Consider the following 19,187-nt stretch of genomic DNA (forward strand, 5'->3'; position numbering starts at 1 on the left):
CTCGTTGTTCTCTCTCTTTACTGTTTCCGACACTGATTAATGGATGGGGTAAATCGGGGGTGGCAGAATTCGATGAAAATTCAAATGCTTTTTTTTTTTTGTACTTAGTTTAATTAATTTTGAATTTTGAATTTTGGAAATTTTGGACGTGCAGGTGACGCCAGCAACGCCAGCATCGGCAGCGGTGACGGCACGGGTGAAGATGACGACGATTCCAATAGTAAGAAGAACCAGAAGAAACGCGGCATTTTCCCCAAAGTGGCCACCAACATTCTCAGGGCGTGGCTCTTCCAGCATTTAACAGTAAGATCCAAAATTCATTTTTTTTTTTCCTTTTACTATTTAAAAACGACAAAGATAAAAAGAAGAGATCGTTTTGTAAAGGATGATAGATCTCAATCGTCTACATTTTGATGACTGTTGTAGACGTGCGTTTGAAAAGCCATTACGAGTTACAGTTGGGGGGGTTTTCAGGCTAATCATAATAATCACGTTTCCCTTTTCTTTGTGCTCGATGGTCAGCCTATTTAGTGTAGCTTAAAAAAAAAAAGAAAGCCAAAAAGAAGTTTGTTGTTGTTGCTGTTGCAGGTTACGACACACGTATAGGTAAGACGCAAGACTCTTTCAGGAGGGGGAGGGGAGATGTTGCGGCTAAAGTGGGTCTTATATACTTTTTTTTTTTTTTTTTCTTTTTGGGGGCCCGGAGCCTCAAAAACACAAACAAGTGATTTATGGAGAGAACGTGCCGGCGACTTGAATATCTGTTTTCGTGCGAGTCACACACACATATGAAAAAAAAAAAAGGGCAGCACGCGAAAAACGAACCCCCCTCCTCCCACCTTCCCCCTTTAAAAATGGACATGAGGGAGGGGGGGGGGGGAAACGAGAGGTTTCAAAAAAAAAAAAATTAGGAAAAATAAAAGAAAATTATTATTTTTTTTTTTGTAACATTTAAAAAAAGTGGGGGATAAAGTAGAGGGTGTAGAAAAGATGACAAGAAGTGGGTGGACCTGTCAAAAGTCCAACTGGGGAGTGTGTAAAAAAAAAAAAAAAAAAGAAGGGGGTCTTTTTACCTAGCGGGAAAATGAGGGGGGGGGGGCGACTTACAACTCGTGTTTAGGACGCGGTCCGTACCCTATACACTCTTTAAAAAAAAAAAAAATAAATAAATAAAACAAACGACTTAACAACCACTAGACCCTTTTGTACAAGTCCTCTTTTTTGTCCTTTCATGACTCAAAAAAAAAAAAACAACAAAAAAAACAACAACAACAGAACAAGTCTGTTTTCGATAGACGTGTATCGTTTTTTTTTTTGTGCGTGTATTTCGCGTGCACGGAATCTCGGGACACAAAAAGTGAAACACAAAAGGGGGCAATAATCGGTGTGGAGGGGGAAGCAAGATTTTAAAGCTATCTAATGAGTAGTCGGCATTTGCGAGAGACAAACACAAGACAGTTGCCATTTGACAGGGCCCTATTTATATTGACATCGGCGGCAACAGTGTCTCTCTTGTATATGTGCGCGTCCTTTCTCATTAGACTAATTGCTCCGGCTCGTTTAGATATGGTAGATTGAGCGAAGAGACAGTGTGCTGAGCGACACACACACACAAACACACACACAAAGACGAGAGAAGTTTTTCTTCTTTTTTTTTCTGGTGTGTGTGTGTGTGTGTGTGTGTTGACGATGACGACACTGGAAATTCTCCCTCCCCCCCCCCCTCTGTTAAGGAACAAGGCCGTCACCACTTTACGCGCAGCGAAAACATAACACTCCGCCCACGTTCGACGAGTTTTGCTCGTTTGTACAATATAAACGGCTATTCATTTTAAATCTTTGTGCTGCTCGATGATTGGCTCCTCCCTTTTCCTTTCTTTTTTTTTTTTTTTTAATGCGAACACTTGAAAATCTCAACGAGATATTGAATCAAAGTAACGATTGGATTATTAATTGCAATTTCTTTTGTTTCTTTTTTGTCCCGCTTGTATAGCATCCGTATCCGTCTGAGGACCAGAAGAAACAGCTGGCCCAAGACACGGGCCTGACCATTCTTCAAGTCAACAACTGGTGAGTGAAACTTACATCTATTTCTGTTTTCTACTAGTTATTTTGTGTGTATGTTCACGTTCGATACACACACACAAACGCTCACGCAAAGTCTGAACGGGAGTGTCTACCTTAAAAGAAGAAAAAATTGGGACCCCGAGCTGCCGTTTTTTTTTCATGTTTTCGGTGCACGGAGGACCTCGAATTTCGTGCGTGCGCTTACCGCTAGCAGCCGATAAGAGCTGCCTCTACCGCAAAGGGCGACACACACACACACACACACACACGCGGAGAGCCAAAAAAAAAAAGAAAAAGAAAAAGATGATGATGATGATGATGATAATATAACAACACGATCGATGGCGATTGGTCGTTGGACGGCGGCCGCGATTGCGTCCTTTCTATTTCTCTTGATTGTCAATGCGCACGTCATTGGCCGTGACGCATCACTCATGCGCACTCTGGCATTTAAACATTTCTTTTTTTTATTATATGATTTTTTGTTTCTTTTTCTCTTGTGTGTGTGTGTGTGTTGATTTGATTTGGACGTCCGTAATCTGTCGGTCTGTTGGCTCGAGGGGGGATTGCCTGTCTTGGTCGGGACTTTAACGACGACGGTTATTATTACCTTGTCCTATAAAAAAAAAGAAGAAGAAGAAGAAGAAGAAGAAAAAGAAAAAAACATGGTCGAAAGCGTAAGAGAACAAAAGAAAAAAAAAAAAAGATGAGAAAGACGTATAAGGAGGCGATAGCAAATGTATAAATCAAGAACAACCTGTCGGCACCAATCACAAGTTCGGTGCTCTTCTACTCGCTGACCGTGCGACAGTTCCGATAGCTCTGCCACAGTTTTTTTTTTTGTTTTTTTTTTTTGTTTTTTGAAGCTGGTTCACGAACCCTCTTCATTTTTTTTTTTTTTTATTTACATTTTTTTTTTCTGTTGAAATGAAAAATAGGAAGAGGAAAAAAGAATGTGTTTTTTTTTTGTTTTGTTTTGTTTTGGGTGTACGAAAATTGGAAAATGCTTAACGCATTCCGTACAGCCTAAAAAAGCTCATTTGAATATTTGAATATTTTCGACACTCTTCTCTCCCTAAGCGATTCGATTCATTTTCGGCTAACGGTTGGCATTGAGGTGGGTCTCCTCCTTCATTTTCCCAACTTCAACTTCAACTTCTTTTTTTTTTTTGTTTTGCCTCGTTTCCATTCGTTTCTCTTCGGAACTTTGGGGTATTTTTTTGTTGTTGTTGTTGTGTGTTTGGTGAGGTCTCTCTCTCTCTCTCTCTCTCCATCGTTGCGTCCCGCCGAGTTCTGGATGCACAAAACGTCAAAGGAGAGGCTAACAGAAGTAGTAGTAGCGGCAATATAACAACAACAACAGCCAAAACAAAAAAAAAGAGGCTATCCACGGCACGCAGGGCTGGGTGGGCCGCGAACTTGGTGGAAAAAAAAAAAAAGAAAAATCCTGGAAAAAAAAACAAAAAAACTGCATAACTAATAGGAGAAGAAGAAGAACACTAAGGGGGGAAAAAAAAAAAAAGGAAAAAAGAACGACCTCCTCCGGTGAAATCGCCTCCTGCTGTCAGCTGTTTGCTCGTTTCTTTTATATTCTTATTACTATTATTATTATGATTGAATAAAAGAAACGGTCGTACGCGCTGGTGGCTGTATAACTCAATCGGGCCGGCCTTATTTCTTCTTCTTCTTCTTCTTCTTCTTCAACCATCCACCTTGTTTGGCATCAGCTTTTTTTTTTTTTTTTTTTTATTTTATTATTTTTTTTTTTTTCCCATTTCTTTTTTACAAAAAGCAAAACAAAAAACAGAATATCCCTTTTTTTTTTTTTTTTTTTATGTCGCCAGTCAATAGAATCAAATGTGGCCATCGAAAACCAGTCCCGAAAGAGAGTCGCTCCCAACAAGGATCCTTATGGGCTCCTCGAATATTACAATCATAACCGTATAACATGTACTTCAACCTCCTTTTTTATTTTTTATTTATTTATTTTTTTTTTTTTTTTGAAAGATTACGATGGGGAGCTCTTTGCTACTTTGACGCTAACCGAACGCCATCTCGTGTCTCGTTTGCTCGCATCCCTTCGGGATTTTTCTTGTTTTCTTTTGAAAATCTTTTTATTTTTCTTCAGTTCCGTTCATTGCCGTCTTCTACAGAACGGATGGGGCAGATATATAGGCCTATTTCGGGGTGTTTGGAACAGAGAAAAGAGGAGGGAGAGGTGGTGTGGTATATATATAAATACACGCGTGTGTGTGTGTGTGTGTGTATTGGGCAATCGACGGCGCCTGTGGCTGCGTGTAGGACTGGGCGCCCGTGTGGTTATAATTTTAGTCGAAGAGTTTGGCGTTTAAAAAAAAAAGAAAAAAGAAAAATGTGAGAGGACGGGCAAAGCGTGGCACCGTTTGCTGATGCGGATGCTCCAGCACAGCTGATGCGGATGCTAAGGGGGTGCAACAGCCTCGACAGCTGAAGACACCCCACCATCCGAAATAACTCTTGCGCTTCCTCATGTCTTCCTAATTTATTTTTTATTTTTTTCGCCTTTTCCCGTCTCTCTCTCTCTCTCTCCGATGTGGGGGGAAAAGAAGAAGAAGAAGTTGAAGCAAAAACAAAAGAGAGAAGAGTTTTTATAAATAACGTGGCAAACAGAGCTCGACGATGGTGACGACGCCGTTTGCTGGGCTATTTAAAAACCGTCTCTCTCTCTCTCTCTCTCTCCTTTTTTTGTTTCTTATTTTGTCTATCTCTTTTTCATTTTCAGTTCTATTCCTCCTTAAACATCCTAATATCATTAAGATTGTGCCCATTTTCTTTTCGTCTGAAAAAGTTCGATTACCACCCACGATCGAGACACTTTGAAATGATTCATTGAGCAACAAACAGGATAGGCCTTTTTTTTTTTCTTCTTCTTCTTCTTCTTCTTTCCGATGAATGACATCCGTACTACAATGTCCGGTTTGGTCTATTTACAAATAGAACAACAGCAAAAGAGGATTTTTCTTTTTTCTTTTAAAGGGTTTTTGGCAGATTGGAGAAAGCGCAATAATAGCATACACGTTATATATATATACACACACACACACACACACACACACAGAGACCGTACATCATTAACGTCAGAGAGAGGGGCGCACGATTGCCAAAGGGGTTCGATGATGGTCCAAAAACTGACCAGAGGATATTCAACTCTCATTTAAGGGGGATCAGTGACAATAACATCGAATGATTTTCGATTTTATTTTTTTTTTTCCTCAGTTAATTGTACGCCACTGGTCAGATCGTGTCGTAGATAATGACGTCGCTCCCTCCCCCCTTACTTTTTTCCTTCACTAACAAATGACCGAGCGTGTCGCAGAATGTCCAGCGGATCGTTTTGGTGTGTCTCCCCCCCACCTCCCACAGGCAAAAATACGATATCGATCAAAGAAAAATAAAAAGAGGTAAAAACAAAAGAAGGCGGATAAAAAAAAAAAAAAAAAAGAAAGGTGTCGGATATCGGGTGAAATGGTGGGGTGGGCTTTCCGGAGCGTAAGCCAAAGTATCGCATATCATTTTAATGACCGCACGATGCAAAGAGAGAGAGAGAGAGAGAGAGAGAGTCTCTCTTTTCGTGACCTTGTCTAACAGTCGTGTTCTATTTACCTCGCGAAAATATCTCTCGCCCCCCCCCCCCTCCTTCTCCCGTAACTCGTCGAGTGCGTAACTTTAGCTTCTTGTTGACTAGGAATGCGCGCACGTGAACCCACACTCTCCTTTACAAACCACCACCCCCCTCCCCTTTCGCTCTCTTCTTGTCAAAAAGGCCCTCCGCCATCGAACGATCTCTTACCCCGCTTTGAAAGATCGAGCTCATTTGCAAAGTGTTGTTGTTGAGTTTGATGCCAGTTCGCCTCCCATTGAATGATCTTCTTCTTCTTTTTTTTTTTTTTTAATGTACCGAGAATTTCGTGGTAATCACATGTACACGATCCTCCTCCTTCTTGAAGTTCGCATAGATTGTTTTTTTTGTTTTTTTTTTTCTTTTTCCTTCTCGGAAATGTGTTGAGAACGCTCACAAGGTCGGGGTGTGTAACCCGAGGCCGCCAGACTTTGCTACAAAAGAATCGACAGGTAAAAAGAAACTAAGCATTTTTTTTTTTTTTTTTTTTTTTTAGAATGTTTGGAATGCTCTTTTTTTTCTTCTTCTTCATCTTCGTGTCCATATACATACACACAATAATCCCCTTGGTCTTTTCAACTTTGCCGAGTTCGATGCGCTTTTCTCTACAAATCGTTGGGTAGACGGCACACCCACACACTAGCCGTGCGCGCACAAGAGAATCGTTTTCTCCTGGTTAGGTACACACGGGGACGCGTGAAAAGAGGAACACAACATTTTCAACGGATTTTAAAAAAAAAAAACGTTTTTCTTTTTCTTTTTTAAAAAACGAAAATTCTCGTCACGTTTATTCGTCTTTTTCTTGTATGTGTGTGTGGAGAAGCCATTGGCTATTGATTAGCAAAAAAAAACAAAACAAAAAAAACAATTTGAATTGCTTTTACCTTTCGAAATACGTACACAACACATATGAAGAAATGCAGGTCTACTATACCTTCTTTTTTTTTTTTTTTTCCTCTTTTAACCTTTACTTAAAAAAAAAAAAAAATAAATATGGAGAGAGGTGGCCCTCTTGGGTACCCTGACAAACTGTTGTTTCGCAGAGGGAGGCCGGCTCGCCGGGGCATCCGTCTAATGAAGCAGTGAAAATCCCCCCAGCTAGGGCTCTATAGTGTTAGGGGCCTTTGCAATATAGTTTTCTCAGCTTTGAACACGAAACAAAAACGAATATATATATATATATATATCCCCTTCTTCCCGAAAAAAAAAAATATATATATAACGAAGCGAGAGGGGGGATGCAACAGCAGCCAAAAGGCGCGTCCCCACTAGAAAGAGAAAAAAAGGTCTCCTCCCTTTACAGAAGAAAAGAGAAGCAGCTAACAGCAGCAAGTTTCGTATTTAAAAAAAAAAAAAAAAAAAATTCATGGGAACGAAAAAAAAAAAAAATGAAGCCTCTTTTTTGTATCTTTGTGTGTGTTAAAAAAAAAAAAAAAAAGTCAAATGAGGCAAAGAATTTCTCAGGCTTTTTCTCCTTTTTTTTTTACCTTCTACCTTTTTTTTTTTTTGTGTGGGTCTTAAAGGGGGTTTTCGGAGGATGAAGAAGAAGAACCCTGAACAACATTCCTCAAACGTTGAGGCCATCTTGTAACCTATTCATTTTCTTTTCTTTTTTTTTTAGACCCATATTTTGTTGTGAGAGAGAGAGAGAGAGAAAGGGGGTTGTTTTAAACGGGACGAACAATACCCTTTTTTGTTTTGTAACGTTTATGGACTACAATGCGTGTGCCATTGTCTTGCTCATTGCCCCTATTTTTTTTTTTACTGCACAACGGTTTTTTTAAAACAATATAATGTATTCAAAAAGAGTTTTTAAACAAAAAAAAAAAGGGAAGGAGAGGAAATTCAATGGAATTCAACTTTCGTTTAGTGTTAGTTACTACCTTTGTCACGTCTCGAATGTCATTTGAATAATAACGGTCGCGCGGGCTCCTCGCAGTTTTTTTTTTTTGGGACGGGGGAGGTCGCGAGCCGAGCAAAAAGAAGGAAAAAAAAAAGAAAATCATCATTTCTAACCCATTAAGATGAGGGGCGTGGTCGGACACGATCAGCTTTACGTGACAGCGCGTGCAACTCCCACCTTCAAGACAAGAAAGTTAAAAAAAAATGGCAAAAAATGGCAAAAATTCATTTTGAATTCAAAGCAAAAAGAAATGAAGGCCAAAATGGTGAGGAACCGTTTCGACATTAGGAAATGCGTTGCGACACGATTGTTTATTTATACGTCGTCGTTGCAAGAACGGCGAGAATTACGAAAAGAAAAAAAAAAATGGAGCGGTATAAATAAACAATCAGAGAATGAACAGAGACGAGTCGAACAAAAATGTTACACAGTTCGAACAACAACAAAACGGGTAACTTAAAAAGAAAAAGAAAAGAAACTGGAATGATTGCCATATATTGGCCCGTCGTCAAAACTGCTGGATGGCCCATTTCAAACGGCAGTGTTTTTCTACCTGAAGATTCAACAAACAAAAGAAATTTCGGCCGGAGAAAACGTGAAACGTTTTTGCTTTTCTGCGTGTGCATCGTAATATCAAAACGATCGTTTCGAAAATGAAATGAAGAGGGCAATGGCGTACAAGAGCCTGAGAAGGAAGAATAAGATAAAAAAAAAAAAAAAAGTGTTGTTTGCGATGGCGACCAGAGATATACTCCGGGCCCTCCCGTTTTCCTCAGACACGCTACAAACGAAAGATCATAAAAAAGAAGAGCGCACTCCGAATTAAAAAAATAAATTATAATAATAATAAAATAAAATGATTTCTCTTTAAAGGGGATTTTCTCGTTCGGTTGTTTAGACAGCAGACAAAAGGTTGAAATTGCGGGGATGAGTTGGAACAGCCAATCACGCGGGATCGTCTACCCCTATGAATTGTATAAGAAAGAAGGATAACAAGGTGCTAGAAAGGAAAAAGATTCTATTATGTATTCGTTCAATGGCTTCGACAGTCTATAAATCATACACGTTTCTTTTTTTTTTTTTCTGATGGGGTGGAGGAAGATGCGCGCATTCATTCGCTTTTATATAGGCCTGTGCGTTTTCCGATGTGTGGACCGTGCAGACAGTGTGGGGGTAGGTGCTGCTACACCGAGGGCTTCGGAAAAAAAAAAAAAGAGAGAGAGAAACATTTTGCTTCCCCTCTTTTGATTTTTATTGGAGCCATATAAAACAGGTCGTAAATCAGTTTCGTTTTGCCCACACAAATCCTAGTGGTTTTTTTTCAAAAAAAAAAAGAAAAAGAGCTGCTCAGAATGGAGCGAAAAAAGAAGAAAATCAATAATGAAAATGGGTGGCAACGGATGTATGCATTTATTTTTATATCCACAAAAAAGAAGAAGAAGAAGGAATGTCGATTACCAGGCAACATGTTTTCTTTTTTTTTTTTTTTCTTTACCCTCCTTCAATAGAAAAAAAAAAAAAGAAAAAGAGAGGGGGGGGGGGATTGCTGTGTTCAAAACTTCTCTTTCCCTTCTTTTGGCCTTTTACCTTTTACCTATATGCAGATAGATAGATAGATATATAAGCTACGATGTTATTGCCTGATAGAGAGTCTTTTTTTTTTTTTTTTTTTTTTTCGGGGGGGGGGGGGGTTCAGTCTTTTTCTATTCAGCTTCTACAAGAAAAAGAAAAAAAAAGGGCCTTCAGGTTTGTCGACCTTTCTTCTTCTTCTTTTGCCTGCTGCTGTTGCTGCTTTTGCTGGCCGAGTTGGAATGCAACACACCTGTGCGCACCTCCTTCTCGTTGGTCTGCATCTGCGTTCTCTTCTTGTTTCTTCCTCGGCTGCTTTATATACAAAACTTGTGTGTGTGTGTGTGATAGCGGCGTTGTGTGTGTGTGATGCCTCCGCTTCGTCCGATTTCCATCTCGTTTTTTTTTTCTTTTTTTTTTTTCTTTTTTACCGAACTACGAAGGATGCAGCCGTGTCTCATCAAGCGCAGATAGAAAACCCATACGCAGAGAGAGGCCCTTTTTTTTTTTTTTTTTCTTTTATTTATAATGGATTCCTCCAGGCCATCTCAGCTGAGAGGCTCTTTTTTCTCATCGTCGACGACGACCTTTTTTTTATTTTATTTATTTTTGAAAAATACATCTCTTTTTCTTTTATTTTATTTTTTTTTTTACTTAGATGGATAGATCAATTTTTATTTCTTATTCTTTTGGCTTTCGGGACAAAAAAAAAGAAAAAAGAAAAAGAATATCATCTTCTTTCTGTTTAGCGCTTGCGACGTAACATCAAACTGTTACAGGCCCACCCTCAAGTTTTTTTTTTCTTGTAGGACGATCGAAATTCTACGAATGAAACAAATGGCCATCCGAGAAAGAGTTTTGAATTTGTATCTTTTTCTTTTTCTTCTTCTTCATTATTTCTATTTAAATGTCTTTTGTTTTGTGTTTTTATCAATTCTTTTTGCTACATCATATTTGGTATTTTTCTTTTTCTTGCCTCTTTTTTTTTTTATTATTTTTAATTAGAAAAAATGAAAGGGACGTAGATCAGAAACAGTAAAAAAAAAAAAAAAGTCGCCTCTCTTTTTTTTTGTACTCTATACCTGGCATTTTTCTCTCTCTCTCTCTCTCTCTTTTTCCCATTTCGTTGTGCTTGATTTGAAATTACTTGGAATAAGGTAGAAGGAAGAAGAAAAAAAAGAAAAAGAAAATGTGATTTTCTATTTATGGTGCGGCCAGGAAGGGAATTTTTTTTTTCTCCTTTCCTCTTGTTTTTTAATGGCTCGCACACCTGTGCCCGTCTTTTTCTTTTTTTCTACCTCTCCTTATTTTTTTTTTCTTTCTTTTAATTTGGTTTCCAGACCATTTTTTTTTCTTCTTTTCCCCCCGTCCAGTTTTCCATTAGAGTCCCAAAAAAAAAAAAAAAAGAAATGCGTTCTTATTTTCGTTTTGAATTAAATGGGGAGCAATTTTTCACTATTTTTTTTTTTCTTTTTTCTCCCCTCTTGTTCTTCTTTTTTGTTTTTTTTCGTGTTAACGTGTTTAATTCGAAAGAAAAAAAAAAAAAGGAAGAGAGAAAATAAGCGAGAACGACGACTCCCATCATGCGGTGATGGCGGTTTTGAAAACGAATCAACGCGCTCAACCACCGTCGGCCTTTTGATAGAGAGTAACGTTATATATTTATTATTATTAGCAAACAGAAAAAAAAGGGTTGGAAAATTCTAATATGTAATAATAATCATAAGGTGGGTACATAGAGCTAGCACATATGTGTGTGAGTGTCTGTTCATGCCCTCTTTTTTCTATTTTATTTTTCTTATCAATGTATCTCTCTCTTCTATGCGTTTCTTTGTATATAAGGCAATTCTCGTGTGCGGCATTTGTTTTCGTTTGGTCACGCTGCCCACAGCAAGGTCATCATTCTCATCAAAGCTCACGTGAGATTCAACCGTCTAAAAAAAGTCAGGGAAAATGCAATAGAACATCGTTCCGGCTTAACCATGCCATTTTTTTTTTCTTTCTTTCGTTCTCTACGGCGGGAGACTGTCACGATTTTCTTACCTGCAACTTTGTCTTTTATGTTTTTTTGTTTTTTTTTTTTTTTTTTTGCTTTTTCTTTTTTGAAGCACAATTGTGAGCCAATGGCGACATCTCTCTTTTTTAATTCGTAAAAAAAAAAAAATCGATGAAAAGAGATTCGCATTCAAATGAAAAATAGCGAAAAAGGGAAATGTTTGCTAGTCGTCGCTCGTCAGCCGCAATGAAGAAGAGGGACGCACTCACGAGAGCCTTGAAATATGCAAATGACATTATGCATAGATTTTCTTTCTTTTTTTTTTTTCCTCTCCCATCCCACACACATAGGTTGAGATTACACACACACACACACACGAAATGACATTTCGTTTTTGCCCTTTTTTGTCGCGAGTTGTTTTGAACGAGTAGACGACCGGTTTTGTTTTTTTTTCCGCGTTTGCTGAATAATACAGTCGCAATTAGGCCTGCGGGCTATATCAAACAAACCACACACGAAAATGAAGGGCGGGTTTTTTTTTTTTTGAATTTTTCAACATCTCCCAAAAAAAAAAAAAAATAATTAAAGTTTTTTTCGTTTCGTTAATCATAGAAAGGTCGAGACGAAATACGAATGCGATAGGTGCTTGCAATGCCATCGGCACGCTCGTGTTGTTCGACTAAGATTTATACGTGAATAGCGAAAGATATGGAACACGCAAACTCTTGCCGACCAATCGAAAAAATAAAAAAAAAGAGGATCGATGTCTTTTGTCTGCTTTCCTGAAAAAAAAAAAAGAATAAAGAAAGAACGGCCATCTCCCGCTGAGTGTTCGATCCTCAACAACAGACGTTTTCAGAGCTTTGATACACCTAAAGAGAGCCTTTTTATATATGCATGTTATTCTCCCCTCACAGTTCGCCATGAGTGCAAAAAAAAAAAAAAAAAAAAAAAAAAAAAAGGTAAATACGAATGAGGGGAGAGTCAATTTTTTTTTTTGTTTTTTGTTTTCTCCCCAAATGTCTGGACGCTTGTTTTCTAATGTAACGAAGGGACTTTTATTTTTTTTTTTGGTTCACGGCCTCCTGCTGAGCTAACGAAATGAAAATGGGGTCCCTTCTTCATGCAGTCAGTGAAGAGGTCGTTGTTGTTGAGACCTCCTCCTCGTTTTCTTTCCTTTTTTTCTGCCTGACCACAGATGAAATGAAACCGACCGGAGGGGAACATGACCGAAATTCTGTGTTTTTTTTTTCTTTTTAAATAGCCATGCCCAAGTTTTTGAACTGCTGGAAAAATGGAAGTGTCTATTTTTTTTTTTCTTTTTCTTCTACCTTTGTAAATGACCAGAAAAAAAAAAATAATGCATAGAAAAAGATGATGAGATATGTGAAGTTGCCATGTTGTTTGGCTGCTCGGACTAAATGTAAAACGAAAAAAGGCAGACAGGAAATTGAATTGGTTTAAATCCAATTGTCGAGAGCCAATGACACTGGCTCATAATAAAGAAAAACAGGCCACTTCCAATTCATTTCAACTCGCCAGCCCTTTTTTTTTTTTTTTCTTCTCTCTCTTATTTTATTTTTAATGTCTTGTCCTTGCTTCTAGCCATCCTCGAAGGCTCTCCATTTTTTATTTTTTTTTTTCCCGACGGACAAATTCGATTTCGGGAATTTCTTTTTTCCCGCCGCGTTATTTAAATTTAAATCGAGTCACGTAAGTTTTAGCACAAGCATTTTTTTTTTCGTTCGACATGAGGCGTGGGAAATTGTCGGACACGCGACATAACATTTCAAGTTTTCTCTTCGTGTTCGAATTTTTTTCTTTTTTTTTTCTTTCGTTGTTGTTTGACTTGACTCGCTTATAGGCTCGTAGCGTCACGCTGGGCTGGCCATCACCGATGATTGGAGTGGGGCTTCTTTCTTTCTTTCTTTCCTTTTTTTTTTTTTTTTTTTTTTGCTCGGCGTTGTACATCGAATGTGTGCGCGCCTCGATGCAGAACGCGTTCGCAGCGGACAACAAGCTGTCAGTGAGAGCTGCCAATCAACCTGTCAGTTTGTGCTCTATGCTGTGCGCCGACTCTTCAAGTTCACGAATAACAGGCAGGGGGAGAAAGAAAAGGAAAAAAAAATATATATATATAAATAAGAGTATTAATCGGCGGGTCCCTTTCTTTCTTTTTTTTTTTTTTTTTGGAATAACGTACCCCCCTCCTCGTCTGACTTTATATCCTGAGAAAGTGACATGGAACACGTTATAAGCAGCAAAACAACAACGATCCCCGCCCCGTCATCTCTTTTTTTGTTCAGGGGAGAGGGAAAAAAAAAAAAAAGAACGGAAAATCCGGTTGTTACTTATTGCCCGTTTGACGGTTGATGGCCTGTCCGTCTCCCTTCTACAGGCAATGAGGGAGGAGCAAAGAGGAGGAGGTACTACTAGCGGCATGTAAACAAGGCAACTTAAGTACAACTTTTCTTTTTTGTATGTGTGTGTGTCTGAGAGATTGACACGATTCTGACCTGGACTTATTGCTCTTTTGCCAGTTGTTATTTTCTCTTTGAAATTTTTCGTTAGACGAAAGGTTCATGCTGACTTTTTGATTGACATACCCTTTTTTTTCTGGGGAGGGGGAGGGGGGCTCCCTCACGGTACGCGTACAAACGGCTAATGAAATTCAACACCGAAAGAAAGAAAAACCGAACTCGAATGAATTTGTGTGTGTGTGACTCGTCTAATCTTTCAAAGTAGTCGCTTTTACATGTTGTTTCAGTGTCGTTTGATTTTGAAAATAGCCGATATCGATACTTAAAACAAAACAAGCTGTGTCAATGGTTAGGCTCTTTTTTTTTTTTTTATTTCAAATGGACGTCCGGCCAACTCGACATCGTTTGCCCCAAACCAAGAAAACACAACAGGATACGATCCTTCAACAGAGAAAAGAAAAGAAAAAAAAAAAAAGGGAAAAATGATGATAATAAAAATGAGAGAGTCGGGCTTTTTTGCTGGTGATGATTTCTCTCCCGAGAGTCGTTGGCATGGGGTTGCCAACAGCTTGGTAATGGGTCAATTGTTTCCGGTCTTGTTCCCGCAGCCCCCTCACCGCTCCTCTTTTATTTTTCTTATAATAATAATAAACACACACGACCGCACCATTTGATCTCCCCCCCCCCCTCACTGGCCTTAAAAAGAAAAACAGAACCCACAGCTTCTCATCTTTTTTTCTTTTCCCTTTTTGCTATTGAGATGACCGTTTAGGGATTTAGCGCATAGATGAACGATCCACTCACATCGGTCACACAGAGTTTCATCTTCTCTTGAGCTCTTTCCTGCCTCGCTACCGCATCGTTCCTACGAATGTTCCGCACCGTGTCCCCGTGAATCGATTAGCCATTTTGAGTAGTGCGACCACGTCACACTGAAATGACCTCTCTCTCTCTCTCTCTCTCTTTTTCCTACACCACTCGCTACTATATAGATATGAGGGGAAAACGCGGGACCACAGCGTATTAGAAGTCTAGAGGGACAGATCCATAATATAGCCCAGCGTATTATTTTATGTGTGTATGGGAGGGCGGGAGAGAAAGTCCGCTGTTTGCAGCGCATTGACGACGATTTGTGGTACGGAGCACGAAAAACCTATCCCGACCCCTTGAAGTGTGTCAAAGTATATCAGAAAAAAAAATAATGCGTATAAATGATGTATCATATCAGCGGAGGGCTGGAAACGTATCATCCAATTCGGTCAGAGGGTAGTAGATCACCCCGTTTTTTTTTTTCTCTTTTAAAACAAGTTAAAAGGCTGATGCCAGAAGGATTTCTTTTTTTTTTTTTTTTTTTTTTCGTTCAAGTCAGTTGGCTCAAGTCCGATAAGAACCAGAGACCGACTGACCAAAACAAATTCAATGGCGGCCATTATCAGCAGCAGCTCACCCCTAGCGCAAGAAAGAAAAAAAAAGGGGCCATCAGCAACAGACTTGGGTCTTTTTTTTTTTCCTTTTCGTATAAAAAGAGTTTTCTTATAGAAGCACATTTTTTTTTATTGTTATTGCCGTTACATTGTGGCTCTCCCCATTTTTTTTTTTTTTTTTGCTGGTGGAAACGAGAAAAAAAAAGAGCCATAAGTAAAAGGCAATACGAATCTCATTTGTTACTCAGTTTAAAGGCATTTCATGTCCTGTAAGTGAACTTCAACTATTGCAAATCTATCGGCATTAGTCAGGAAAAAAAAACTAATAATAACTAATAATACGTCTTGAATGCAATGTGAAATCGCATACATGGGCAAACAAAGTCATTTGAATCTTTGGTATGTTAGATATTGTTGTTTTTCAAACACTCCCCCCACGAACAAAAAAAAAGAGAAGCAGCAACGTATAAATATAAAGAGGCCTTTTTTTTTTTTTTTTCCAGGCTTACACACACACACACACACACACACAACATAAAGCTGTTAAGAGGGTTTAGATATACTTTGCCAGTCTCATTTTGTCGCTTCGTCAGAGGGTTGGGCTTTAAGCTCTTTAATAGCGCGGCCATTTTAGACGTTAACTCTGCCCAGTCTAGAACATAGCGTCCGTCCCTATACCAACCCCCTCTTTAGTTGTACGGGCCAGTTTTTGTCTATGTGTTAGCAAGGGCTGGCCCAGCAGCTATTGCAATACAGAAAAAAAAAAAAAAAGGGAGGGAATATGTTAAGGGAGTTGTATATATACGCTGACGTCATCGGCTCTAATAGGGCCTCGTGTGCCACGGTTCAATACTTGATTACATTCACCAAAGCCAAACTGACAAAAAAAAAAATCGGGTTTGACTGTACCATGTTTCTCGATTGAATTTTTTTGTTGGAAAAAAACAAAACAAAAGAGTGTGTAGTGGCGCAACTCGTAACGGTGATAGCTACCACTACCATTATTGTAGACTTTGAATGCCTCCCGATGTAATATTTCGGATGGAAACGACCCAATATAAAAACGAAAAGCCTCTCTCTCTCTCTATATATATATATTGGTCGTATACTTTCTCCATAGAGCATCTCTCCTCCACTTTGATTGAAACACACTGTGTGTGTGTGTGTGTGTGTAACGCCCATGTAGTCTCGCTGCGTGCGCCCAACCAATGGCGGCTAATAACATTAAAACAAAACAAAAAAGGAGGGAGAGACGAAACAAAAGGTGGTACTTTTAAAACGGCAATACTTTTTTTTTGGGGGGGGGGGGGGGGAAATACATTTTGATGGAATAATGGCCTACTTGGTTGCTAGTTGAAACGGCCCATTGCCTATAACCCAATCTTTCGCGATCCCCTCTTTTTTTTTATAATTTTTTTGTTCAGCTTATAAACAGGCCAAAGCGTCCGTTACGACGACACAATCAATACCTGCGCGCCGATGCTTTTAAAAGAACTGGCCGTTAGATCTTTTTTTTTTTTTTTTGCATTTTTATTTGATTGCATTTGAGTTTACCATCATGTGCTGCCCCTCTCTTCTTCTTTTTCTTTTTTTTTTTCATGATAAATCCTTACTGATTTCCTGTGTTCCCAGTTCCGTCCTGTGTGTGTGCTGTGTGCCGGGCAAACAGACCCCCGCTTTTTGCTGGTAGTTCGGGTCGCACACACAGACACACACACGCTGTGTTTGCATAGGAAAATTCGCCTAGTTTCCCGGAATCTAGCTATTTATAATGCCTCCTCTTATTTATTTTTTTTTTTCTTTTCTCTGAGCCCATAAAAAGGAACTCTATAATCTCATACATAATGTATTTGAGGGGGAAAAAGAGGGAAATTGATGGAAAACTCTCTCTTTTTCAGCCTTTTTTTTCTTTTTTTTTTTTTTTACTTGGTACACACACACACACACACACTTTTTTTGTACGTGCGTCTGTGTCCTGTTGTGTATGTTCATGTCAGGCGAATCCATTAGCCCGATCTCCTTCTTTTGTGTTACATACATCAGCAGCTTCCTTCTTATTTGCTCGAGCTTTGAGCCCCTCCTGCTGTTGCCATGTTCTCTCTGTTTATTTCGCGTCGGCCATCGCTGCGAGAAAATCCAGTGATCCCCTCAACAACAACAACAACAACAACAACAACAAAAAGTAGTTTCGGGTGTCCGTTTTTTTTTCTTTGCTTTCCGTCCCTTGAGCCGTGCGTATGGGATGGTCCAGAATGATCTGTGCCTCGCATAAAAAGAGATTGTATAGGTCTTTGATATAGATAGATCAAGTCGCCATGTTGTATCTAAACTTCTTCATCATCTTTTTGAACGAAAAAAAAAAAAATATCGTATGTGAGAGAGTTGTTGGGGTGCGACATCTGCAACGAACGGGAGGGAAGAGTTATATCACGGTGATATTACATGGCGACATCGGGTTAAAAACTGGGCCGACTTTTGGGGTAAGACAAGAAGGAGGGGGGAAAGAAACAGAGGTTCAATCTTATATATCTGAGGGGCCTTGATGAAGTTCTGTTTCTAAATCCCCTTTACTGCAAATGTCACTTCTCCCCTCCTTTGCGTTCAACAGCCGTTTGCCCCCCCCCCCCTCCCGCCCAAAAGCCAGCAGGTATTTATGAGATGTGTATCATCAGGAACTATATATAAATATGACTCTTTGGGAGTAGGGTCAAGTGACAGCTTGGCCTTAACTTCTTTTTCTCTTTCTTTTATTTTTTAGCGCAATATTCACTTTTCATTTTGATGATGCGCGTTTCCGTTTTTCTAGTTAATCGTAAAAAAAAATGACGTCGTTTCAGCTTGTTGGTAGTTTTTAGTTATAAAACCAAAACAACATTATCTTTTGTTTCTTTCAAACTGCTTTTTTTTTTAAAGGTTTTTATTCTTTGTTTCTTCGTAATTCTTTTCTCCCCTCTGTGAGGTCAACACATTTTTTTTGTTGTTGAAACCAGGTTCCGGACAGAGGCATATTACACGTAAAAAACTAAAAACTAAAATAAAAATGAATGCCTTCCCGTATGTAAAAGCGTCAAGAAGATGAACTGATATATCATTCACCTCCTCTTTTTTTTTCTTTCCTGTTGTTATTGTCTGGTTTCCTCCCCGTGCCAAAGAGAATGAAAATTGAAAATTAAAAAAAAAAAAAGAGATTGTCTAAAGCAAAAGCTGGTGTGCGCGCCAGCTGTTCATTCTCTCATCATCAACTGGCCTACGCTGTCTAGTAGTATTACACATTTTTTTTTTCTTTCCGTCTGTGTGTGCAGCGCGTCTTTCCCTTTCGTGTTTCCACTATTCTTATCAACGAGAATAATACAGGGAAAAAAACCTGCAATTAAGGTAATGATTGTTACCGTCCACCTCTTTTCTAGGCCCCGTTTGGCTGCAGAAAATAGTAAGGTGGAAAGGAAAGAAAATGGGCGCACAGACAGTCGAATCACACGGCTCATTATGAACACGTCTTCGCTGCTGACGTCACCTTCTGGATGATGATTATTATACTATTCTATCTCGTTACCCCTTTTTTTTTTTTTTTTCTCTGGGCTTTCTGGAGGGACGTTGTTTTCAATTGTCCTCGTACACAATAGAGGCCAAAGAACGTCGAACGTTCTTCTTTTTCCTTCTTATTTTATCCTATTTTTATAAATAGAAAAAAATAAATAAATACTCGTGAGCGTGTGTGTGTGTGTGTGCTTAAATGAATATCCAAGTCTGGTCGAATAATGAGTTTTTTCCCTTCTGTATATAGTCCTGCATCACACGATAAATAATGACTTGTTAATAATTGAGGAATTTTTTTTTATTATTATTTCAGGTTCATCAACGCCCGGCGTAGAATCGTTCAGCCAATGATCGACCAGTCGAATCGTGCCGGTAAGTTTCTTATTGAAGTAAACATTTAAGGACGTTCATGGAAGAAAGAAAAAAAATTGAATGTTGTCTGCTCATTTCATTTGTGATCACGGTCTTTTGTACACGCCGGGCCTCTTTAAGAAGTCCCTAACATTTCAAAATGAAAATTAGATTTCCAATAGTTTCAAACTCGGGACATTGT

General features: G+C 38.9%; 2 protein-coding genes across 2 annotated transcripts in view; both read left to right on the plus strand.

Annotated features, from left to right (window-relative positions):
• LOC130690290 (homeobox protein homothorax-like) overlaps nt 1-19,187 on the plus strand; it is a 73,120-nt gene that overhangs the window by 50,538 nt on the left and 3,395 nt on the right. Inside the window, exons 9-11 of the mRNA XM_057513298.2 lie at nt 155-303; nt 1,994-2,070; nt 18,948-19,006. Of these exons, the coding sequence (XP_057369281.1) occupies nt 155-303; nt 1,994-2,070; nt 18,948-19,006 (285 nt within the window). The remainder of the gene's footprint in view (nt 1-154; nt 304-1,993; nt 2,071-18,947; nt 19,007-19,187) is intronic.
• LOC130689811 (eukaryotic translation initiation factor 3 subunit F-like) overlaps nt 11,140-19,187 on the plus strand; it is an 86,764-nt gene continuing 78,716 nt past the window's right edge. The window contains exon 1 of the mRNA XM_059495548.1: nt 11,140-11,144. The gene's annotated coding sequence lies outside the window, so the exon portion shown is untranslated. The remainder of the gene's footprint in view (nt 11,145-19,187) is intronic.

Source organism: Daphnia carinata, chromosome 6 (genome assembly GCF_022539665.2).
Source record: "Daphnia carinata strain CSIRO-1 chromosome 6, CSIRO_AGI_Dcar_HiC_V3, whole genome shotgun sequence".
NCBI lineage: Eukaryota > Metazoa > Arthropoda > Branchiopoda > Diplostraca > Daphniidae > Daphnia > Daphnia carinata.